General features: G+C 40.5%; 1 protein-coding gene across 10 annotated transcripts in view; it reads right to left on the bottom strand.

The window, feature by feature from the left end:
* The window catches only part of FGGY (FGGY carbohydrate kinase domain containing), a 387,509-nt gene that overhangs the window by 220,796 nt on the left and 139,879 nt on the right, over positions 1–26,834 (bottom strand). For all 10 annotated transcript variants that reach the window (XR_011234566.1, XM_069480070.1, XM_069480063.1 and 7 more), the window contains one exon: positions 21,782–21,897. Coding sequence is in view for 9 of the 10 variants with exons in the window: in XM_069480070.1 (XP_069336171.1) it covers positions 21,782–21,897 (116 nt within the window). In the remaining variant the exon portion in view is untranslated. The remainder of the gene's footprint in view (positions 1–21,781; positions 21,898–26,834) is intronic.

Genomic DNA, 26,834 nt, shown 5'->3' with positions numbered 1-26,834 from the left:
AAAATTATCTCTTGGAGTCCCTGCTTTCAATTCTTTTAGATATATACCCAAAAGTAGAATGCTGGATCATATGGTAATTCTATGTTTAACTTTCCGTGGAACCACCATACGGTTTTCTATAGTGGCCGCACTATTTTACATTCCCACCAATAGTGCACGAGGGTTCCAATTCCACCACATCCTCACCAACACTTATTTTTTGTTGTTGTTTTTAAATAGTAGCCATCCTAATGGGTATAAGGTGGAAGGGATAGTTCTTTTAAAAGATACAAATCTTTTAAGCCAAAAATATGAGAAAAAGTGATAGCAGCAACAAAATCTTGAAGTTCGACAGTAGAATGAGGAATGGTAACCAATTTAGTGAACCTAAGCAACCTGAATCCTCAATTGGTTGTGAGGAAAGCTAAGAAGTAATCCAATTTGTCCTGCAGAACCTCAAAATGCTTAAGAATTCAGTGGCCTCTGATTATCTCTAGATGTGAGAGCAAGGAGGGGCTGAAAATAGGAGACCTGGTTGAAAGCCTGTTTAGTAAAAAGGCAGACTCAGTACTGACTTGTCACTGGTATGACCATCCCTTTTAACAACCTGGCAAAAGCCTGGAAGTTTATTCCCTGGAAAGAGAAACAGAAGGTGTCTGGATAGTGGATAGAAGGCAGTTGAGAGTAGCAAAGTTAAAGTGAAAAAAAGGAAGATTTAGCAAAAGTTTTCGTAATGAATATAGATCCATCCAGCCTCTTCCCTGTGCTGGCTTCTCGAACTCCAGCAAGAAGGCCTATATCCCTGCAACTGGATGTTGACAGACTAAAGTTTTGTTCCGAGGATGCCAGAAGAAACCCAAAGATACTGGCAGAGGATGCTCCTACTCAACAAGCCATCCAGATTACCCTATAGGGAAGACCAGGGTGATAAGCCCTGTGCATGTGAACAGAGTTTCCAATCGGCTTTTTAATGTTCCATTCCCCAATCTGAAAAGACAGTCAAGGATCCCCTGATCATCTGAAGAAAGCCTCTAACGGGAAAGACAGAAACTCAAATAAGCAAGCAGATTAAAAAGTTAATAGAAATTTGGAGGAAATGGAGGAAACAGACTATATAGAGAGATATAACCTCTCTCGATGCATATTACAGTGGTAGACCAGACAATAAGCATACAAATAAGTGAACAATAGTTATTATGAAAATGATAGGAACAGAAGTGAAAGCTAAGCTGGTAACTGGTTCTCAAACAATTGAAATTTGAGGTATTATATTTATCATCCTAAATATGTCATTCTCTTACAGAATTCCAAACTAAGAGGATGAGATCTCAGCAAATGACAATCCAATTTCTTAACTCCAGTAAGGACAACATGCAAGTGTCTATTCTAACTTTATAAGACTGAAAGTAGATACAGAAAAATTTCGAAGTTTTTGGAGGTAAATCTCGTAGCCCAATTTGAAAAAGTAGATCAGAAATTCTAATCTTCATATCTTACCTGACTGTATTTCCTGTATCTTTCTTACATGCCACGATAACTTCCTTTAAAATAGATTTCTATGCATGTGTCAAGAACCTTCAGATATTCTTATCCTTTTAAGTATATGGACAATTTCAAAAGAAAATACACATAAATAATATATGAGAAGAAGTTCAACCTCACTAACAAGTAAGGAAACAAATTAAAACAAAAAGGACATGCTATTTTCCATGGCCTTATAATCTCAGAGACTGATGAAAATGCAATTTGGCAAAATCTTTCTGGAAACCAATTTGAAAATATATATATTAAGAGCTTTAAAAATATTTATACCTCTCAACTTAGCAAATACAGTACTGGAATCCATCCTAAGAAATAACATAAAATGCTGATAAAAGTGTGTATATAAATACAACAATACTTAATTTCTATAGAAATAATTAGAAATAGAATTAAATAGAAAAATTAAAAGATTAGAACTCAGAAAAAATTTAAATAGGTACAAAAATATTAATTAAATCCTTATGTCATAGTTAATTAAAAATTGAATATTTGGAGAGTATTAATGACATACATATAAATTATTTCAATTATATGAAATAACCATATGTATATAGTATACATATAGATATAAATCATATGCATATAATATATATTATTATTTATATGCACATATATTAAAAAGACAGAAAGAAAATAAACCAAAATGTGGCAATCTCTTGGAGATAAAGTTGGGTAAAATACTTTTCTGTATTTTCCAAGTTTTCTACACTAAATATGCATTCGATATAATCTGAAATAAAAAACTACTTTAAATAGTTTATATTTTTTCCCTGTTCATTCCATTTCCGGCAATCTGTAAGATGCAGAAAAAGACAAAGAGGTTCCCTGCAGTCTCTTTATATGTATTTATAATATTTATATACCAAAGAAAAAATTATAAACATTTAAGTATCCAACCTTGACAAAAGATCATTTGATGAAATATTATGCTGTTGTTAAAATTATGCTTACAAGGAGCACAAGGGAAAAATGGAAATACGAATATGCAATAATGTTACTTTAAAACTGCAGGCTACAAACTAGCATAATAATAAAAGCTAAGAGAAACCAAAAAAAAAAAAGCATAGAAGAAAGGCAAAGTGAACTAAAACTGTTTTGGTGTACTGTTTAGAGTGGTGAGATTGTATTCCTGATTCATTTCTGGATTTTCTTAAGATTTTACTATTAGATGCTTTTGGGAAAAAAAAAAAAAAAATTAAAAAGAAGGAGATGTTGTCACCAGACAGCCTTTTCAGAAACCAGCACTGACATGTGTTCAGGATCATGTTTCAGTGAAGTTCACTTCTGAGGGAGCCTCAGACCAAGTGAGGCTGGGAAGGAGCCTTGGGCAGGGGGTGGCAGTGGGAAGGTGGGAAGAGCACTTAGAGGTAGGGACGCTTAAGGAGGTGATAATGAGCCGATGTGGTCCAAAGCTCCTCCCCAGATATATCAGTTATCTCTGGATAATGATCAGTTTCAGGGGTTTTTATGTCATCAGAGCAGCACAGGCCCAAGCAGGTTTTATCTCCACCCTAGGCCTAACTCGGTGCCTCAGCAGCTACCGATCTCAGGGCTGAGTAACCGAGAAGGAAGTTTTGTGGATCTCCCTGAAGGCAAGAGAGTGCAGGAGAATGAAAAGCCGCAACGACGCTTGGGATGCAACTGCTTGGAAAGACGGTGTGTCAGGTACCACGCAGGTGCTGGGCCATAGCAGGTAAGGAGATAGATGGGGCCTCTGCCCTCATGGAATGTATAATCTGGCAGGGACATTAAATCCATAATTACAAAACACTCCGTGAAAATTCAAATGTGATGAGTGCTACACAATAGGAAGTAAAGAAGATTTGTGGTTTGTACAAATATGGCACACAAATTCAACCGTACACAGGATTCAGAAAACAAATGAAGGAGCTGCAGAGAAAAATGAAACAATATAAATAATCCAAGTGATTCATTTCACCATCCCACTCAGGGAGCCCAGCCCTGGCATGGGATGTAAATCAGCTCTTCCCTGGGTTGGCTTCAGTTTCCCTTTTCTCAGAGTGTGAATATCTTCTTTGGCTGTATATGACCCTAACTGGCCAACTGTGTACAGTTCTATGTGCACTGAACAACTTGAGGGGGGTGCCACTTACATCATGGTCTCTGTACATGACACCCTTTGGGATGCACAACCTGCATGGCTATGTATGACCTGTTTTGTTTTGTTTAAATAAAACCTAGACTCTACAATAGGCCAGCTATCCCAAACAAAGGAAAAAGAAATACTGGAATGATTGTGCCAGACTTAGTGGAGACAGTGTATCAGTTTCTACTGTGGAGCTAGCCTCCTAAAGGATTTTCAAGGATAATTCTGGCTGATGCAATATTCACATTATGCACTGACTTTAGAACCAAATCCTCCATTCTGGTGGGATTCCGTCATACACGGAGGGCATTTAAGCAAGGAGATCTCGTCTACTCAGGGGGACCTCCATGCAGAAGGTCATTTTATCTGAGACCAGGAAGATAAAAATTTAGCTAGGAAGAGGGGCAAGCAGAGAGAAGAGTATTTGTGTGCGTACTTAGGCAGAGGAGCATGCAGTGTGTTCAAAGAACTAATCTAGGGGCAGGGAAAAAGTAAGAGGGAGAGAACAACCTAACTTTCCAGCACCTCCCCAAATCTTAACAGAGCTGCGAGCCTCCTTCATTCACTGATGCAACCAGCATGAACCAAAGCACTAATTAGGTCTCCCTGAATTCTTTAGACCCCAACAGTTCCTGGCATATAGTTTCTGGTACTCAATAATGATAGCTAAACTTACTATATTAATTTACTTGCTGTTTCCCCAAACCTGATGGGTCACCATTTTTATTAATTATGATTAAATGTAGCAACGAATCCACAAAATAATGGCTTTAAAAAAAGCAAAAGAAAACCCCAAAGCCAGAAATAAATTTCTTGCTCATGTAATAAAGTCCAGAGATAGCAAATCCAAGGCTGGTATGGAAGCTCCACAAAAGCTCATTCTTCTGCCATCCCTGGGGTATGTCCTTTATCCTCCTTACCCAAAATGGCTGCTAGAACTCCAGCCAAAACACCTGATGAAGGTGCACAGGAAGGAAAGAAGATGGCCACTGCCCCTTCCCTGTACAGGAGACTCTTCAGGAATCCCAAAGACACTTGTGCTTACTTATCATTGGCCAAAACTTAGATGAACATGTATGGCTGCAAAGGGAGCTAGGAAATGCAGTCTATAGCTAAAGATCTGTATGTACAGTGAAAAGACTGAATTTTGTTAATAGAAAGGATGACATTGTAGATCAGTCGGGCCTTTAGCACTGTCTGTACCACTGGTCATATACCACTAGCCAGTGATGAAACTGGGAAGTTGATTTCAGTTTTGTCCCATTTTATCAAAGCTTTGGGGTTCATAACAAATTAAAGAACATTCTGCAAGCATATTTTCTCAAGATCTATAATGCTGCCTCTACTTTAATTATTTTGAAAGCATATCCCCCGTATGGGTCTGATTCACTCTAAATTATTGAAAAATTGATTTTTTAAAAAGGTGTTTGCTAGCCAAGACTTTTGAACCATTTTAATGAGCTGAAAAAAAAAAATAAAATAAAACCGCTCTTCCTTTTGAAGAGTAAAATTTTTTTTCACAAAAATGAAGAAAAATTGAACCCCTAGATTAATGTGTTTATATATTCCTTAGTGATGGATAACCTATCTAAGTGTTTGACTTATCAAAAATCAAAAATAAAAAATCCCACATTCTTGTCACTATCATGGTGAGTTTTGTTTGAAAACATACTATTTACTTCATATTAATCATGGATTATCAATAATTTGAGTGCCTTTTATTGCCAAATCTTTTAAAATATTGCAAGGGAGAGTGACTCTCTGTGGAGGCATTTACTTTCTGATGCATATTTCCAATCACAAGGATATATAATGAGTCTCATAAAAAAGTCATGTCTGTGATTGAAAGTCCCCTTCAAATAAACATTACTGTGCTAAACAAATGCACTTTTTACTCCCTGGCAAGCTTACCGAATTTCTACTGTATCACAGAGACAGTCTACAAGAAGGTATTTCTTTAAGGCCCATGGACAGAAAAGTGATGATGGAGTAGGTGGACCATACCAGGAAAGGGAGCAGGGAGAAAGAGGACACAAGGGAGAATGCACAAAACATATTGGATCTCACCCTATTTGGTGAGATGACTCAGAAAACCAAGAAGCCAAATGAGTCAGCACTATCCCTATGAAAAATGCATGGATTGAAATGACTGGAGATGTACTGATCATCACCTAAGTGCATATCTGGGAATAACACCAATTGGGTATCAGACTGAGGTGGGGGGTGGGGGGAGGGGATGGGTGTATACCTACATGATGAGTGCGTTGCCCACTGTCTGGGGAATGGTCACGCTTGAATGTGCTGACTTGGGGAGATGGAGGATGGGGGGAGGGGATGGGGGTATAACTATATGATGAGTGCAATGCACACTGTCTGGGGAATGGTCATGCTTGAATGTCCTGACTCGGGGGGATGGGGGGTGGGGGGAGGGGATAGGGGTATAACTATATGATGAGTGCAATGCGCACTGTCTGGGGAATGGACACGCTTGAAGCTCTGACTCGGGGGGATGGGTGGTACATGGGCAATATATATAACCTGAACTTTTGTACCCCCATAATAAGCTGAAATAAAAAAAAAAAAAAAGAAATGACTGGAGATGTAATTTACTGGCAAAAAGCATGAGATTTTGGAGTCACAGTCCTGGTTTTGAATCCCTGCTTCTCCATCAAATAGCCATGAGACTTTGGCCCAGGTATCTCTCTTCTGTGAGCCTCCATGTCCGTATATGTAAAAGGGAGATAAAAATAGTACCTGTACCTCATTGACTGTTGGAAAATTTCCCTCATAATTCATGTAAAATGCTTGGCAGTGGTCCCTGGCACATAATACACACTCAACAAATGATAACCATTGTCGGTACACTATTTCTTTTCCTTCTCTTTTTATAGCAGACATCCTCCCTTCAAAAACCCTGCATCCTTCATCTTTTATTCTTTTAATAAGCCAAATTGCTGGGTTTGGAGTTGGGGTGGGGGAGATGACTATTTGAATTCATCTCTTTAGGATGTCTAGTTTCAATGAAGTTGGAATGATAGTGAGGAAATTGCTGTAGACAAGGGTTTCTGCTTTTTCTGTTGATTTAAACTGTCACTATATGCTAAAAATGAAAATGCAAATTTTGAACAAAGTCAAGGTTTCATCTAGGACAGGAAGGTAATGTTTAGATTGGCAAAAACTAAATGAAAATACCACTTTCTGAGCTGGTCCAATAAAGAATACCTCAAAAAGCAAAGAACAAAAATCAAACTAGATGCAGACAACAGACAATTTATGACTTAAGATCACAGTAGAAAAATAAGCCCATTTAGGTAAAGCTTGAAGTTATAACCACAAATCCCAGAGAAGAGTATTTTATTCTCATAGGTCCTGGCCAGGACTATTAGTAATAGCAATAAATAATTATTTTTCTCCATTCTATAGGCACATCACAGTCAGGGGTCACGTCTGTCTTGACATGAATCTAGTACAGTATCCGGCACATGGTACGCTCAATAAATATTTGTTGAACAAATTAGTGAATGAATACATGAAGGAGTGATTTTCACCAGCATTTCCCTCCATTCATGTTGAGAATTTTCCTGGATAACCATCAAACTTGGCCAAAGTAGCTGGAAAGTCATTCAATGTAGTAATATTTTTGGTCACCCACCAATGAAGCTAGCCAGGTCGTTGACCCTCCAGTATGTAACAGCTGGAAGAAATCTGAGAGATCGTCTACTCCAGTGGATTTCAAAGCCTGGCTGGAGACCATCACCTGGGAACTTGGAAATGCCAGTTCTCGGCCCCTCTCCAGAACTTCTGATTCAGAAACTTTTAAGTAGGGCCAGTAATCAGAGTTTTAAGAAGCTCCCCAGGTGGTTCTGATACATCCTTCAGTTTGAAAATCACTGATACATTTCAATCCCCTCAGTTTATGGAGGAGGAAATGGAAGCCCAGATAGGAAAAGTCAGTTGTTTTGGCCATCAACTTTTGTAATAGCTAAATAATTAAAAGATGCCAAATTTACCACATCTTAGCTTTGTGACATTATTTTACTTCTCTGAGTTTCCGTTTCCTTACCTGTAAAATGAGAAGAATAATACCATGGCATGGTAGTTATAACAATTATATGATACTGTATATAAAGGACACAGAATATAATAGATCTGTATCATTCAAAGACATACACATTTATACATGCAGACACACATATAAAACTATAATTCCCTTTGGAAAATATAGTCAAGTTTCTTGTATGCAAATTTATATATATATATATATATGTATATATATATAACCAGCCTCTTAAATAAGTGGTCATTTTTGCAGGGGCAAGAACTTGCTCAAATATGAAAACATTGGTCCATGATTCATATAATTATGTTTGAGGTTAGAGTTTGCTACCATGAAGGCTACAGGCTTCACTTTAGATTTGTGTCTCCTAAGTCCACAGGAGGTTCTAACATCAGGCTGGTTTTTGAAATAATTCCAGGGTGACCTAAGCCATTAAAAGAAGACTCAGCTGGTGATAAAAGTATCTTGGTAAACATGATCATCAACTTGACAAACACATTTGTTTGGGAATGTATAACCCTTGGTCTGTCCCCTCATAAACTGAATTTTCTGAATAGTTTAGTATTCCCGAGAGAATACACATCTTGCTCACCATCTGGTTATCAGAGTTCCTGTTCTTCCTGTACTTGCATAGCTAGGTTGATGATGGCATGGGGAAATAAATCAGTTACACCCGTCAAGAAGTAGTTAGGAAAGACCTGAACTAGTATTCATAACATCTGGAAATAGGATTCTATAAATCAGATTTTTTTTTTTCCACATCAGGTTTAAAAGATACTGTCTGTGAAATAAATCCAAACACACACACAAACACACACACACACACACACACACATCCCCATGGGCAAACACATGTTTCTTCATACACACAGGCAGTGAGATAAAGTGGGGCACTGTACTCCTTGGAAAGTCTCTATCTTACCAAGTCAGAAATCTGTTCAGTTGAACCTCTTACTCAGCCTGCTAGCTCTGCAAATGCGATGTCTAACGTCTTGACACTGTACAATGGAGCGAAAATGGAGCCTGTAGGAGTCGGTGCCTAGAGACCTCCAGTTGATAGCTAAACAGTCAATATGACCCCAAGGCTAAATGGGTAATTCACTTGTAAAAACTTTTCTTGCTTTTCATGTTCTTTGGAAATGTGCACCTTTACTCCCATCATCATGGTTCCCACATGCCCATGGTTCTGACGAGAGGAGATGTGCTGAAGAAAGTGACGGGCATTTAGTAAGAGAGGAAGCCCTGCATAAGGACAACACACAAACGACCGCTAGGAGATGTGGACTTGGTTGGGTGGAGCTCCAGCTCCGCCACATCCCAATGACAAGGTTGGCCCGAGTTAGTTAACTTCCCTGGGCCTCAGTTATCTGACTTGTAACACGGAGATGATACTCCCTATGTTTCTTTCCAAGGACTAACATTCTAAAATTATTTTTTTAATTAAAGAACTCTATAGAAAAAAGGCAAATTGGACCATGTCATTTCCTTGTTTAAAATTCTTCAACAGTTCCCTGATGCCTAATGCAATGGTTTCTAAACATTTTAATTGTGCATGTCACTGATTAAAAAGTCTTTGGCATGCATTCCTAGCACATGTCTATTTAATACTTTTAGGTTATATATATGCACTATTGAATTTATAAATTATATGTGTATATGTCAAGAAACATACAAAAAAAGAGAATTTAAACAGAATGAACTAAAAATAAAAATAAATTCTGAAATTTTCTCCATACCCAATAGACCAACTTGCCTGACATAATCTGGGGCATAAGATCCCATATGAAGACTATTAACATAGAGGATAAGGTTTAAGCTCCTCAGCCTGGCATAGAAGGGCATTATGATTTTTTGGTCCTCAGTTTTGTCTCTCCCTTTTCCCTGTCTCCAACTCAATGTTCTAGCACATTCTTCCCACACCATATTGCTCAGCTCTAAACCATATTCACACTGTTAATTCTGTCAGCATATCCTTCACTCAACTCTTCACCAGGAAAACACCTTATCATCGAAGGCAAGATGGGGACTAGGTAGGTAACCTAGTCCTCACCCTCACTTTTTTTTTAATAATGCAACTCTCATTTTATTGGAGGTTGCAATGTGAACAGTGAAAAATTTATCTTTTTCCAGCTTCCCTTGCTGATAGTGGTATTCATGTAATACAGTTCTGGCTGGTGAGATGTAGGCAGAAGAGAGTGGGTGAGGTATCAGAGATCACGTCAGAATGGAAGCAGAGTCCATTAAAATACACACTTTTGCCCTCTGTTCTTGTCTTCCTTGTGCCTGGAACATGGACTTGGTACTGGAGACAAGACATCAAGACCATAAGAGCAGGTCCTGTGGTGAGGACAAGGGTGTTGTGCGCAGAAAACCAAAAGGAGGGCAGTTGACTAGAGGTCAGAGATCAAAGGGAACAATGGTACCAGAAGGGGAGGCCTTGTGAGGTTTTTGTTTTTTGTCCTAAAAGTATTGGAAAGATTTGGGACGGTTTATACTGGGAAGTCACGGGATTAGATTTTCATTATAAAATGCTTATTCTGGCTGTAGTGTGCAGAATGGATTACAGAAGGCAAGTTTCTTGTCAGTCACGAGTGTTAGAAGCCTGTTGAATAGTCCAGGTGAGAGATTACGGAGACACAGATGTGGTAGCATTTAAAGGTGGAGAGAGTTCATGGATTACAAAGGTATTTGGAGCACAAAACTGACAGCACTGGGTAACTGATGAAATATGGGGGATAAAGGAGAGGATGGTGTCAAGGGCATGCAGAACAGGGACGTACTACTATTCACTAAGATAAACAAAACCAAAGAACAATCTTTCCCCTGTGCCTACAACCAGAAGGCTGGGCCCTGCTGGGGAAAATCACACCACAGGGCAGATTCACAATAAATTCATGACCACCCCTCCACAGGGTTCTCAGCAACTTCTGACAATTCACCAGGTTTTCTCTAATCATCGTGCTCCCTCATTCTCCATACCTTTATTTTAAACCTTTCCATGCTTCTCAAACTTGCCACTCCCCTATAATCTCACCTCCTACTTCACATAGAAAACAGAAGTCATGAGAAGGGAAGTCCCTCAATGTCGCACTTCTTGGCACATGCTGCTCACCAGATCCACGCCCATCTTCATCTCCTTCCCGTCTATGAAAACAGAACAGCTATATCCTGAAACCAATCCTTCTTGCCTTCTCTGATCCCTTGCAGTACTGATTCTCCCTTCTCTCTCAGTATCAGGAACTTAGCACTCACTCCTGGAACCTTCCCATCAGAAACCAGACATGCTCAAGCTAATCTCTTCCATCTTCCAACCACCAACCAAACAATAGAAGACTCCGTCTGCTGCCAACTCTCTTCCCTTCCCAGTGACTGCCTCCATTTCTTTTTCTTTCTCTTCCATCAGATTTCTTAAGAGTTGTCTACATTTGCTGACTCCATTTCCTCATCTACAATTCTGAGTTCTGACATCTGACACACTTGGCTTGAACCCAGTTGTGTGACCTTGGGTGATTAACTTCCTCATGTCTTATTTTCCTCTTCTATAAGAAAGGGGGATGGGGCAAGGTGACTAGCTATGTCATTGGGTTGCTGTAATATGATAATGCACATGAAGTACTTGGCACAGCATCTGTGCTGAGTAAATGTTAGTTGTAGCTACTGTAGTAATTACAATTTACTCTCCAATCCTTATCCTCTGCTCCCACTATTACAATAAGGTGGCTCTCACTAAGATCCCCAAGGCAGTATATCAAATGGACAATGTCCAGTCCTCATCTCACATCCTCTCTGAACATCCCTGGAGACTGTTCCCTCACATTGTAAACTCTCCAGGCCTTACCCTTACCACCTCCCTGCCCTTGGCAGATACACCCTCAGCCTCCTTCTCGGGCACATCCACTACCTAACCTTGAATGTATGGGAATTCCTCAAAGCTTTCTCCCAGAGCCATTTCTCCTCTCCCTCTAGAGTCTATCATACATATCTACAGCTTTAAATATCATCTACATGGACAACTTCCAAATCTCTATTTCTAGCCTTACCTATCTTCTCAGCACAGACCCAATTGTCTACTCGGTTTTTATTTGGATATCTCAAAGGCATAAACTTATTATCATCCCTTTTTATTCATTTTGACTCTCCTCTGAAGCTTGTTGGCATGTGTATTCTCTAACACTTAGTCATTCATTTACCAGATATCTGTTGAGTACCCACTATGTTCCAGACTTTTTTCTTTTTCTTTTTGTTAAAGACAAGGTCTTGCTCTGTGGCCCAGCCTGGACTGCAGCAGCATGATCCTGGCTCACTGACGCCTCAAACTTCTATGCTCAAGCAATTTCCCCTGCCCTTGACCTCCCAAAATGCTGGGATTACAGGCGTGAGCCACCATGCATCGCCTGTTCCAGACTTTTTTCTACATGCTACTTTATCTTAGAAAATATTTCAGGCAGCTTATAACTAGTAGGCAAAGATAAAATAAGATAAGCAGGATTAAAGATTAAATAAAACCAAAGATGGGAACAAAATGAATTGAGATGAGACTAAAGATTTATACCCATGGCTTCCAAATCCACCACAGATGAGTCTCAGATTTGCTTTAAACCCTCAAGCAGCCAAAGGGGCAAGGGATATCTTGTCTGTTACTCAACATGAGGGACAGATGGTAAAAGTAATTATTCAGAAAAACTAGGAGAAACCAAAGTAATCAGAGAACTCAGATCAGACAAGATTTCTCCTGCAAGGCCCGCATGAAGAGATCTCTGTGTTAGGTCACAAAATTACCCAGTCTCTCCCAGGTATGACTTTCCCAATGTGGCAGGTGGTTGAACCGAGGCCCTCAGAGGCTAAGGAACTTGATTGACATGAGTCACCACAGGTTGTAAATGGCAGGACACGAGTCACCACAGGTTGTAAATGGCAGGGCCAGGATTCAAACTCATGTCTCTCTGGCTCCAAAACACATGTTCTTTCCATTAACCTAAAGTACATTTTAGAAATAAGTTCCCCTCCCCCAGCAGCTCTGAGTCATCGACAGATCTCTACATGCAATGTCTGTAACAGAACAACACATGACATTGCAAAAGCTTCACGTCTTAAAGCTCCTCCGGCAGTAAATTGAAAGTACAGATGCACAGTCCTTGGTAGAAAAGAATGGGGGGAGGGAAGCAGAACATGAGGGATTAATAAACACCGTAAAATCATTACCTGGTCCCTTAAGTAGCCTCTGAAGTAAGGGCGGTGGGGGAAAAATCGTAGTAGTTTTCTTCCCCCTCCTAATAGATTGTACATTTCACCAGCTAAAAGGGTATGAAAATTTAACGGAATTTTTAATGTCTTTCTAGGTTTTACGATACCACAAAGAGATCATCTTCGTTCTCGTCACCACAAGAACAGATGGGTAGCAGGGGTGCTGAGTCCATGACTCACCACCTCCTCACGCCCACAGAGGCTGTCTGAGCAGCAGGCAAACTCGTGGGATCAATAGGGTTCGTGGCAGCGCAGGGTCTGCCAGCAAACCGTGGAGTAGGCCATCAGTCAACCGGTGACCTGCCACCCTGACCACGGCAGCGCGCTGATGTAGATGCTCAGAAAGGTCACCCTGTGCTGGGAAACGGAAAAGGTCACGGGTATCTCCGAGTCACAGCTCCACAGGACTGGGGTGAAGGGCACTGCAGAGGCAGAGGTAAGGGCCACCTCGGAGGCCAAAGTCACCACCCATCAGCTATGTGGCTAAGCAGAAGAGCTATGGCATGTCACATGCAATAGAGACGGCCAGCCACTGAGAGCGGCTGTCTTTCAAGAACATTGAATTAAGTGGCCTCCAAACGGATGACAATAATGGCATGACATCAGATGTCCAATAGAGATCTAGAAGCAAATCCGAAGTTAATCATGTTCAGAATAAAGGAAAATAACCCAAAACTGAATTGTAAATTTTAATGTGATTAAAACACATGCGGTTTTGCAAGGTGTCATACTGTTCACTCGTTCTTCTCCCAGGATGTCCGAGGAGCTGAGTGGTTCCACTCCTCGGAGAGCCACATCCTCAGGCTTCTTCTCCCTGTGCTACTTCAGAGCAAGGGAGGAAGGAGCCTCTGAGGCAGCACTTATTTTCTGTGATCTCGACTAATCTCCTCCAGTCAGCACAGCGGAGAGGCTTTTTGGTATTGGACATCTCTGGATTAGAATCTAGCTCCATAATTTATGAGTATTTTGACTTTGAGCAGGTAGTTTCATGAGATTAGCCAACCCAAGACTGTTCAACTGTTTCCCAAATTTACTAGCTCTAACATATCTTTTCCATCTGGGTCACTCTCCTTTAGATGCACTACCTTTTTGCCAGTTGCCTTTGTAAGTGTGAAGCCCAGAGTCAGACCAGGATCGGGGTTCTTGTTGATCTTGCTCTGAGCACTGCAGTTGTACTAGTACAGTCCTGGCCTGGGAGGCTGTGCAGCCTCACTGTCAGATGTGTGGTCTCTGGATAGAGTTATCTCTGGCTCCATTACTTACTGTGTGACCTCGAGTAACTTACTTAACCTATCTGCGCCCTGGTTTCCTCATCAGGAAAATTAATACAATAGTACCGACCTAGACTGGCCAAGGGGACTAAACAAGTTATAAACATCCAGAAGTGACTGATTAATTTTGGATATGACAAGTGCTAAGAAGAAAATATAACAGAGAAACAGAATACTCTGTAGGGGAAGAGAGTGTTAGCTCAGGTGGCAAGGGAAGGCTCTTCTCTGATGACATCTGAGCCGAGAGCTGAACAAAGAGAAAACGATAGCCATGTGAATATTTTGAGAAGGGCCATGCCAGACAGAGGGTAGAGTTAGCGCAGAAGCTACATACACTGGAAATGTTTGTGGGACAGAAAGAAGGTCATTGCAGTTGGATGGTGAATCAGTGGAGGTCTGGTAAGCAAGAGAAGTCAAAGGAGAGGTCACATAGGACATTGTTGAACATGGCAAGGAGTTAAGATATTTTTTCCCCCAGGGGAGTAACACGATCTGATTTACATTTTTAAAATATCACTCTGGCTGCTATGTGGAGAACAGATTATCAGAGGGAAGAACAGAAACAAGGAGACCATTTAAGAGGCTGGCACACTAAGCCAGCACGAGATGAAAGCACTTTGAACTAGGATAGTAAGAGTGAAGAGGGGTGGCAATGCCTTGTTCTGAGTCCATTTTGGAGCAAAGCAGAAATGACTTATTGATGGATTGAAGATAAGCTGTACGAGAGAGAGAGAGAGAGAGAGAGAGAGAGAGAGACAGAGACACCAGGAATGGCTTCTAGGTTTGGGTCCTGAGTGACAGGGAGAATTGGGGTACCCTTTAATGAGATGGAAGAGACCAAAGTAGTCGTATGTTGGGTGGTTGGGCCCTAGAATTCTATTTTGGATATCAATCCCCCATCCACCTATGCATCTATCAAACATGTATTTAGTGATGATGCTACGCAGAGGAGACAAATGGTCTTAAAAAATTGACAGCCTAATCTACTTTTGTACCTCCTTTAATCCTTATAATTTACTTATTAATCTTCATGATATACAATTAAGGCTCAGAAAGATCAAGCACCTCACCCAAAGTTACATATGACAGAGATTGCATGGCTTGCAGATGACAGAGCCAGAACTGAAGTCAAGCCGGTCTGATTCTGGTGACCAATCTCTTAACTATTAAAACAGGTAACTGCTAATACATTACTTTTTTTTTCCAGTTTATTTACATCAGTCACTTAAGAGCTTGACTGGTATATTCCTAGATCCCAATGTCCCTGGATACCTGGGCAAAGTCTAGCTCCCGCATTTGCATGGCTGCAGACTGGACAATGGATTAGGCGAATTCACCTGTGTAAGGTTCTCCCTCAGCGACATTCTTGTAGTGGTTAGTACCATTCAAATGACAGTATCCAGGTTGGCTAAACGGCCAAAAGTTGTTCCAAAAGATAAAACAGGAAAGATGGCACGGAGTAGTGGAACCACCACAGGACTGGGGGTCAGAAGACCTAGTTTCAGGTCTCACCTCTGCACTAAAATGCTCAAAGACCAAGGAAATTCACCTCACCTCTCTGAATCTCAGTTCTTTATCTACAAAATGAGGGCATTAGCCAGAGTAAAATCTTTATGATCCCTTTCAGTTCTGCTAGTCACTGATTCTCTAGCAGTAGGCAGAAAAGATGGGGGTTGGCCTCACTTTTGGGGGACTTCCAATAATCTTCCAGATACCACATTGAAAGGAGCAGTTCCATGAAATCTCATATACAGCAAAACCTCTGAAAGCCATTACCTTGCATTACCATGATGTGGTCATCACTGCCCTTGCCTCGCTGGTTCTGCAGGGCTATTCCTGGAAGGGCCAGCAGCTGAAACGGTACTTCTGGGAATCTAAGGGGTGGGGAGCGCAGTGTTGGAACAGAGCGTTGAGGGAGTGAATATTCCTGTCCTCCTGATGCCAAGGTGCACTTAAAATTGATAAGAGCTAACATTTCTACAGGCTTCATGAACCATGCTGTCCTGTGACATCTGATATCTCTTTTCAGCTTCACAACAAACCTTTATAGGGTGGCTAAGGGGTAACGTGATTATAGGAAAGAATTGGGCTTAGGACAGACATACACACACACACACACACTCTATCTCTCTCTCTCTCATCTTCACAGGAGCTACCAAACTTCTAAAACGTCTCTTGCTACCCTCAGTTTTATTTACAGCATTGGCAGAAGTAGTAATTACAACCATCTCTTGAGGGGAACGGCGCAAATCCTGCTTTGCGGAATCTCTTACCAGTGGCCCTGTCTTCAAGGAAGTACAGAAGTCTCATTAGAAATTAGCCCCTAGCTCCCTCTTCTGCCCCGCCTTCCACCACTCCTCCTCACCTCACTCCAGGTCTACTGACCCACAGCCACACCTAACAGTTCTCGGACACCCCACATACTTTCATGCCTACACCCGTGCTGTTTCTTCTGCATTTCCCCCATTTTCCTGATAAATTCCCATTCATACTGTACAAACACATCTCAAATGCCATGTCACGAGAATACTTTCTGATAACACCACCCGTGCCCGTGACCTCCTGCCCTGCTTCTCCATATAGTACTTTGCACATCTGTAGGCTTATTGGAAAACTATGAGATTGCTGACTCATGTACCCACCCCTCCCCCAGCAGACATGAAATCCCCAAGGGCATGGGCCACACTGGATTCTCTTTTGCATCCCCAGTCCTTAGCCCAGCCCCCGGCTGGATGCACGAATGACTGCACAGAGACCTCCAGGCCATTCTCCATCAGGCCAAATTTGATTTTAAAGGGTAAATTAAGGCAGTTCAATACTCAGAAGATATGTACTTGCCTTCAAGTACTGGAAAGACCTTGTTCTATCACTTGGACAGAAATAAAAAAAAAAAGGGCGATAAAATGTTGGGGTGAGACCAAAAGCTCAGGGTGAAGGGCAAAGGCAAAGCCTGGTCCAGAGAACCATGGGGATGGCCTCCCTCAGGACACGGGAGGCAACGGTGTGACAGGCCCCAGATAGCCTAGAAATGGCTGAAATTACCTGTGGCCAAAGATTCCTCCAGCCCTCCCAATATAAGTTAGTATAAACAGCACCTGTATCACATGACACATAGCAGCAGCAGGTCAGCAGAGCTCTGAGGACAGAAATGATAACAGTGAATTGCTCGGCTCCTTCACATCAAAGTGAAAACAAGCCTCCCATACTAAAGAGTGAATGGGTGAGTCCTTGTAAACAAGTCCAGTTCTACTGGGAAAATCAGAACACTGAGTATTAATAGTTTAAAAAGGATTTTATAATACCCCACAACCATAGATGGCATTGCTGATGCAGGCGTCCAACACTGGTCATGATGCAGTGTTGGTGGAAACCCCTTAGGTACGCTTCCACAAGGGAATGTTCTCTTCTCTCCCCCAAGACGGAGCAGCAGCAGCACTGATATGAACACTCCCATCTCCTGCTCCTATACTCTCACTTATTCCACATACAGGAGAGATCATTTAGCTGATCTCTGAGACTTGAAAGAATGTAACATCCATGAGTCCATGTTAAACAGAAAGTGGGACCACAGCCTTCAAATGGAGTCACTGCTGGCCTGGCATGTGTCTCTGCCCTCCGCAAGAACTCATGTTGAAATTTAATTGCCCCTGCGATCATATTAAGAGGCAGGACCTTTAAAAGGTGATTAGGCCATAAGGGCTTTGCCCTCACGAATGGATTAATGTTGTTATCTCGGGAGTAGGCTCCTGATAAAAGTGAGTTCAGTCCCCTCTTGTCCTCTCTCACTGCCACATGCATGCTCTCTTGCCATTCTGCCTTCCATAGTGGGATGACATAGCAGGAAAGCACCCACCAGCACCCTGCCCTTGGACTTCCCAGCCTCCAGAACCATGAGCCAAATTAATTTCTGTTCATTATAAACTACACAGACTCAGGTATTCTATTATAGCAGCAGAAAATGGGCTAAGACAGACTCTCTCCTAAACCACCTGTCCTCAGGCCAGTGAGATCTCTGAGTTCATAAATCAAGCAGATCAAGTGAAGCTTGCTTTAAGCAGGTACAGGTAGGTTTCTTTTCTCTTTGTCCCAGCTTCTTGGCCTGCCAGTGACTGGCTAAATCAGTTTCATGCAGGTCCCCAAGGTCTAGCCAGATTCCAAAAAGAAATAGGACACTGCCTCTCCCCCCCATGCTCTTTAATTCAGACTGACCAAAGCCAATACTGCACTTTGCTTCAGGTGGCTCTGTGAATTGTCCTCAACTGGTTTGACCTCAGAGCAAAACAGTGGTGAGTACTAGCACATTTATGTTATTAGTCAAGATTCTTTATTTACAATTTTAAACCCACAGGACAAAAATATCTAAAATGCACCTTCAGTTACTGTTGGGTTTATTTTACTGTATGGAAAAGTGCAAGTCCCAACCTTTCTAAAATAAGTGGTTGTTGTTTTTCTGTAAAGGAGTCTGTAATATTTCCTAGCATGGAAAAGTCCCTGAGAGATTTGCTACAGGAGTGAAGTTGGACCACAGCTATCATTCAATTTGGGGTATATCTTCCACAGGGGTCCCTTCTTAAGTAGAAGGTATCAGTCAAAGATGACTGTGAACACGAAATTTATGAAATATATTAGCAGTCTCTCTGTCACCTAGTAGTACCATTTAATACAGAGAATTTATGGAAGGTCTACTGAGTGTTAGAGACAAACGAAGCCAAAAAGAGACTTATTTATCAAATCCTTCACTCAAACATATATTTACTCATTCAACAAATATTTCATCAGTATCTACTATGTGCCAGGTGGTTGTGCCCATGGTGACTGATGCTTAAAATATAGTCTCATAGGGGGAGAGGAAGCCAGTTTAAAAAAACAGCCTCCCTGCCCTCAAGAAACTGTCTTCTTCCAAATATGCTTTATCTTTATGCTTTATGTTCACTTCTGCCTCTCACTTAACAGTCAGTAACTCTTTCTACTTGGGCTTTACATTTGTTCTTTGCCTGGCTTCCCCGATCCCAAATAAGGAACGATGTACAAGCTAACACACTGAATTCTTTTATATTAATATAACAAAGTTCTCTCAGTAATGCAAATAATCACGCTATAATTCAGCCATGTTGCACACATGAATTTTCATAAAGTGGCCTACCCCAATAATACAACAAAGCACTTTTCCCAGGAAGTATAAAGGCAACTGGGACATGCTGAAAGAGAGCCTGGATAATCGATTAGAACAGGTGGGATGTTGCTTATCTTCCTAAGGGTCCCTTTTCCCTGCTGATCTCTTCCTTCCTGTTTGCATTTCATAGATGTTTAGGATTAGATAGGTAACCTGGGAATGATTCACATGGAACTGAAGGTCAAAATTTATGGACACAGATCATTTTATTGGACACAGATCATTTTATTGGTAGGGGTATATAATCCCCCTACCAAAAAACTACATTTGGGCTTTCTCCATCATCTCTGAACATTAAATCAACTAGTGTAGTTTCAATTCTAAAGAAATGTTCATGATATTCTTTTGATTCACAAACTATTTTTTCCTTACTTTGTATAATGTTCCCAAACCAAACCATCCAAATATTCCCTTGAATAAAGGCATAAGGGAGTAACATTTTAGCTTTGGAAACTTGCATGTAGTTACTTACAACATTGTAAATTTTTTCCCCTGTCCTTGAAATGCACCATATAAATATTGCATTTGATCCTTAACTTACACTTCGTAAATAATTTATTTCAAAAATATTCCTCCATAAGACCATCAGTTGCTGAGGTGTTCAGTTTTCGGGGAAAGCATTTATTTACTGCATGAGCCCAGGAAGGCTGGTAAAGACTTGGCTAAAAGCTCCACATGGAGCGAATTATGGTAATTGTATTAATGCTCAAATCCACGACACTCAATGCTCAAATCTGCTAAAAGGTTTTGTACTATGTTGCCCACATCTTGACGGGCAATGAGGCCACTGGAGTGTTTAACACTTCATAGGGAGGCTTCCGAGATTCATTTTTCATAGTTCCAAGAATTGCTAAAGAATGTCTGGAGGTACCTTCCAGAGGAATTTCTGAAAGTCATAACACAGAACAAACATCCTCTCAAATACCTTCTGCTTGGAGTTCAGACTGAAACATTAAGCACAAGTCACCAGAAATGAAAATCAAAGGAAACATCACACAATTAATTTTGATGAATGGATATGTTTTAATTCATGTACAGCAATATTCTGCTTAATGATATGTCTCCTTAGGACACCCATTAAAAATCCATTAACTTAACAGGCAAAATCTAATAAAGTTACTCTGGAAATTTTCTGCTAGATTAACATTATGGACTTGTAATGAATATTTCTTGTAGGCATTGCTCTATTAGGAGACCTAATATACTAATTAAACATGTGTATTGTGTGAGGTGGGAAAAAGAGCAGAAAAATGTAAAAAAAAAAAAAAAAGCAGAAAATCAGAGTTAGACCCAAGTTGCCAAAGATGATGCTAAAATCAGTAAATATCTTTACAGCTTTTGAAAGCAAAGAGTGCCAGCTTCCCAGTACCAACTACCTCAATCATTAATTTAATTGCTTATTAATCAAGTAGTAATTTAGCTGTGAAAATATGCCATGCTAGTACCAGTAACACAAAAGTAAATAACTGAAAATTCTTATGTCAAGGAGCTCACAGTCTAGTGTAGAATCAAGACACATAAACAGGTAATCAATATGTACTATAATAAAGTTATTTTCAACATACCATGGGACCACTCAGTCAAGAAAAACTAACTTTTTGGGGAGGCATATACATTTTAAAAATCACTTAAACAATTAAGTAACTGAGGCTGAAATTTGAATTCCAGTAAAATGTCAGTTCCTGCTAGGACCTCCCATTGGGAGGGTTTCAATCTGGACTTACTTATTGGTTCTGCACATAGTTAGACCAGTTACTAATCTGATTCTTGTCTGTAAACAGGGTAACAGTGCTTTTGTCAGTGGTTGTGAGAACTACATGAAACAAGGTATGTGAAAGCACACAAAGAAACATGCCTGGGACACAGAGGTGTGCATTACTACCTAGTCATCGCCAGGTAAAACTGGGAGTCCGGGGCCCTAAGGCCTGAGTCAGGAACCACTGGCTCATGTTCTTGTTGCTGTCTTGTTCCTAATTCTTCTAGTTTTGATCTTTTCAGTTTTATCCTTTCCTGTCCACAGCCTTGCTTTGTGCCGTGAACCTAATTCACAAAACTGTTTTCCTAGCACTGACTGGAAACAGTCCGTACACAGCCCCTTGATTATGCTATTCTTGGCTGCCCCACGCATCTCCCTTGGTCTAGCCCAATTTCTGATTCTATAGGTTAATGCAGATTTTCACAGCATATATCTCTGCTCAGTTCATATAAGCCCTAAGGCAAGGGCCTCCGAATCATAGCCATCCCGTCATAACGGACTTACCTCTCCTAGAAAAACTGGGCTGTGTTCCTGTATATTAATTCATACAAAAACAAGAAACAAAAATACAAACAACAATAACAAGAAACTCCCCACCGATATCCTCATACATACATGCACATGATCATTTATGATTTTTTTATTCTTTTACCTATTTTGCTGTAATTATCTGCAACAAAGTCTTCCAAACCAACCATCTTCCAGAAACTGTCATCCCAGCCTTTCTCTGCTGAGTATGTCCATTTGCACACCAGGGAGCAGAGAGACCTACGAAAATGGGAGAGAGGAAGAACCAATAGTATGAGCTAGGTTTCCTATACATTTTGCTGAATACCTGACCAGATATCTGCAGTAGTATTGAAAAAGTGGAAGAAACCAATATAGATAATTATACATCCCTATGCAGATCAAAAATCTCCATATGTACCCGTTAATTATTGATAGCATCTTTTTTCACTTTCAAAAGTCTCGGCCCTTTATTTGGATCCTGATCAAACTGTGTTTATGAATATTTGTATTTATATCTATATGTATGTGTGAGAAAGTTAAAAATTATAACAGGGATAATCTCAATTAATTATTATTAAATTTTAGATATCATATTGGCAGTTGTAGTTATGTTAAAAAAGGCTCCTAGCCAGGCATGGGGGCAGGAGGATTGCCTGAAGTCTAGGAGTTTGAGGCCAGCCCGGGAAATATAGTAAGACCCTATCGTCAAAAAAAAAAAAAAAAAAAAAAAGCCAAAAAGGGGCTCTCTATCATTTAGAGATACATACTGAAAATTTCAAGTATGAAATAATAGGATATTTGGGATTTGCTTCAAAATAACACGAGAAGGGGAATTGAATGGCATTGTGGTTAGGGCAGGATTAGCCATGGATTGCTGTTGCCTGTGGGGCTGAGTGTGGGTGTTCCCTTCTGCTACTCTGTCTACTTTTTTTACATGTTCAAAATTCTCTCTAATAAAAAAGTTTTTAAAAGTGCCAGATATAAATAATAACTCAATGGGTGAAAGACTTGAATGCTGGAAGGTATTTTCCTTTCCAGCTTCATTTCTCATTAATTCATCCTTAATATTTTACATTCCAACCATAAAAAATTATTTGAAGTTTTCCCAAAAAAGTCACGTTTTTACACACTTCCGTGCCTTTGTCCTACCCCTATTAGGGTAGGGAAGTTGGGAAAACTCTTCCTGGTTTCCTCACCCTTGTAACTCACACTCTTCCTTTAGCCTCGGCTGAGACTCCAGCTCTGGGTTAGGTACTGCTCTTCTGATGGAGGAGTACCCAGGGCATGAAGTACATTTTCTGTCATAGCCCTTATCACGCTATGTAATTAATTCCTTCTTTATACATCTTCCCTATAGTACTACTGCCTTCTAATCTGTTCTCCCTATTGTATCCCAGGCAAACTTTATAAAATAAAATCTGCTATATCAATCTCTGATATATTAATAAACCCCGTCAGAACAAAACCAGCCCTACTTATCTCTGTGTCACCAGTATCTCGTCCACATTCAGGTGCATGTCAAGCCACAATAAATACTGACAGGATGGGAGCATTAAAGAATGAATATGGTTTGTCTACCTCCTCACAGGGGAACGGTAAACCTGAGGAGATCGTACGGTTTTAAATATTGCCCAAAACCCATCTCACAGGTGCAACATTCTAGGTGTACCTCGTAGATCTACGCGTTCCCTAACACACTCCATAAATATTTAGCATTCAGTTACTATACTGCCAGAACTATGCTGTGCCCCAGGGAACCAGTGCTATGAAAAAGACTTGATCCTCTCCTGTTACAGAAGCTGAAAGTTTAATTGGGGAGACAGAAACTGATCAATCACAACTAAAATCAGATACCAACAAATAACCATAAAATGTTCTAAAGGAAGTAGGGGGGGAAATGAGCGCCTTTAGCAGGAGAACCTGATGTAATCTGGTGGCGGGGGCAGGGTATATCCAGGAGGGCTCCACAGAAGAGGTGGCACTGAGTAAGGCCTCAATGTCTTTTGAAAGCCAACAATTATTATTTATCATTAATGATTTTTTAGATATGATACAGATGGCAGAACACATTGAGCTGTGCTAAATAGCACAAATATATTGAAGGCGTGCTAGCACCAGTGGAAACTTAATTTCATAGATGCTAGATTAGTCATCTTATTTAAGCAAGATTTTTTTTAATGTATAACGAAGGCGGCCACCTATGTGATATGTTCTGAAGAGTACACAATAGGCTAACTCCTCCTGGCACAATGTCTGAAATGCCAACTTTTTAGGAAAGAGAAATACTATGGAGCAAAATACAGTGTGGAGGAATTGTTCCCAACGATCCAGGCACACAGGACCACCCCTCAGTCCCCAAGTGCCCCATTCATACTTGCAGACTGCTGTGCCTCTACTCTGACTGTTCCTTCCATGTTAATCAATTACTGCTCCTTTCACTCATCCTTGTCTACTTGGCAAATTCCAAGTCATCCTTATGGCCCAGTTCCAATGTCAGCTCCTCTGTGCAAGTTTCCCTACCACCTTCAAACTCAACTCAGGGCTCTCTCCCTTGAGGTACCATTAGAAGTTGGAAATACTGCGCTGTAGTTTTGAACAGCTGAGGAAGGCTGAGTTCTTGGCCGCAGTCTCCATCCCTCCGCACGTCCACATCCTTTGCCGTGTAACTGAGAAGTGCCGCGATTTCCTCCTCCCACCTCACCATGCTGTGGGCAGGACCTCGTTTCTCAGCTCTAGACTTTGGATTCTGTCATGTGACTGGATTTGCTCAAAAGAATGAAGCAAGAGTGATTGCATGCCAGTTCCCAGTCATAAATCAAGAGATTTTTATGTGTTTCTGCTTGTTCTCTTGCACCTCTGGCATTGCCATGAGCAGATCATGCTCAGCTAGCTCACTGGTCCCATGAGGAGGGTAAGTAAGAGCTACGTGGAGCAAAGCAATAACCAGCCAAGCCGAATCGGGGTCAAACACCCCCAGGTTGTCTTGGATCAACCTGGATCAGGCAGCCAAGAGCCCAGTGGGTGAGTCCAACTGAGACCAGAGGATCACACACTAGATCATAGCCTAATGAGCCACCCAGAGCCAAGTAAATGACCGTGTTAAACTACTGAGCACTCATTGTGGTTTGTAATAGAGCAAGAGTTAAACAACTCAGCACTTCACAGTATAACTAAGTTATTCCAAGTAGACTTTTTCTCCCAATAAAAGGAAGGATAGGGATGTCTCAGTCCTTGCTGTCAAGTTAGAGTAAGTGGCCAGAGAGTATGCTTGGAGGGAAAATGAGGCAAGAAATTTTACAGCTACACATGCCTTTGGCAACTCCATCCTCCATCAGGATTATTCAAACACCATTAGGGTCCAATTCATTTGGGTCTCTTTAAATCAAACTGGTGGATTATATGGATGAGCTTTTAAGCAGCAAAATTTGCAAAGTTTAGAGAGTGCATCTGAGGCCACAGGTTCTCTAGAATCACCAGGAGAGAAAGCATGGGACTTTGTTTATCCTGTTAGTGGGTAAAGGCAAGGTGCCAATAGCAGAACAAAGGGTTTGCCTCTCCCTGAGGCTTCTATTCAGACCAGGGTTTTGACATTCCCCAAAGTATTAAATATTTCAGTGGGCAACATGACCTCCCCCATAGCTATTAACCTTCAGGCAAGCTGTACCTAACCAGCCCATTGTGTCATGCCCCGCTTCCTTGGTTTGTAGGATTAGAATTAGAGATGGTCCCTTAGAGAGTCAGGGGCTGCATTACAGGCTGACCCTAAGGTCAGCAGCCAGAAAGGAATGCTGCTTCTGCCCAGGTCACTCTAAGAGGAGAGAAGGGGCCACTCACTGTTGGCTGGTTGGTTCACTGCCAGCCAGAATGCCAGGACAGGAACTTCTGTACCTTTCACTGCTTTCAGATTTGTTAATGCCAAATAGAACTCTGAAAACCTATATGAAGATCAAAATAACATAAATCAAAGAGTAGGCAAAACAAAAATAATAAGTAATTTAGGGAGACTAGTTCACCTGAAAGAAGATCACATAGAACATCTCTAAGGGGCAAGTCCCAGTAAAGTAGAAATGAAGAAAAAATTGGAAGAACACATCAAGAACAAAAACAATGAGAAATCAGAAGAACACAAGAAAGACTTTCTGGAACTATAAACACCGAATTTAAGTTTAAATTTAAAATTTCCAAAGAAGAATTAAAAAATCACTGGCATTGATGAAAATCAAATGAATATTCTGGAAGACCAAGTAAATGAAATATTTACTACAGGTAGCAAAATAACAAAGAGACAGAAACAATGATGGAAGAGATAAGAGGCTTGGAGGACAGATCCAGGAGCCTCGCATGAGAATAACAGGAATTCCAGAAAATTTTAAAAAGAGAAAGAGAGAAAGAAAAAAGAAAGAAAAGATTAAGAGATGAGGGAGATATTATAATTACACAAATACAGTGCTAGATATTTTATTATACTGAGCTGAAGTAAAACGTAAGCCTGCAGATTAAAAGCCTCGTTACGTTCAGGAAGTGAATTCAGGAAATACTTGAATTTCAAGAGTAAACAGAAAATTATACAAGCTTCCAGACAGAAAGAATAAGTTATTTACCAAGGCAAGGGATTCAGACTAGCTAAAGGAATTCTCATCTATAACTTTGGAATGTTTCAGACATTGGAATAATGTACAGACTGAAAAGAAAAACTGATCCAAGAATCCTATACCCAGACAAAATATTATTCAGCTGTCAGGGGAAAAAGAAAAACATTTTCAACATGCAAGGATTCAGAAAGTAAACTTCCCATATACACTCTTTGAGGACAATACTTGAGAAAGAACATAACCAAATAACAATTAGTCCAGAGCAGCTATTTCAAAACGGTAGAAATCAAAGATTGGAGGAATCAGTAGACACTGACATTCCCTCTCATGTATGTACAAATATATGAATATATGTGTATAAATATGCTTGCACATATATACATATGCATACATATATACACATAAATACACACATATTTAAATCTAAATAGATGTTGATAATGTAAGCAGGAATTTGTAATATTGAGTTTTCTTAAAACAAAACAGGCATGCTATACTATAAGGAAAAACTTAGTAATAACCTGGAACTGAAAATATTATGTAAGAAAAACCTCAAAGTCAGAGACTAGAGAAGGGGTACACAGGAAAAGTATCTTGTAATAC

Source organism: Eulemur rufifrons, chromosome 8 (genome assembly GCF_041146395.1).
Source record: "Eulemur rufifrons isolate Redbay chromosome 8, OSU_ERuf_1, whole genome shotgun sequence".
In the NCBI taxonomy this organism is placed as follows: Eukaryota; Metazoa; Chordata; class Mammalia; order Primates; family Lemuridae; genus Eulemur; species Eulemur rufifrons.
The sequence above is the reverse complement of the archived record's forward strand: the minus strand, read 5'-3'. Positions and strand labels throughout refer to the sequence as shown.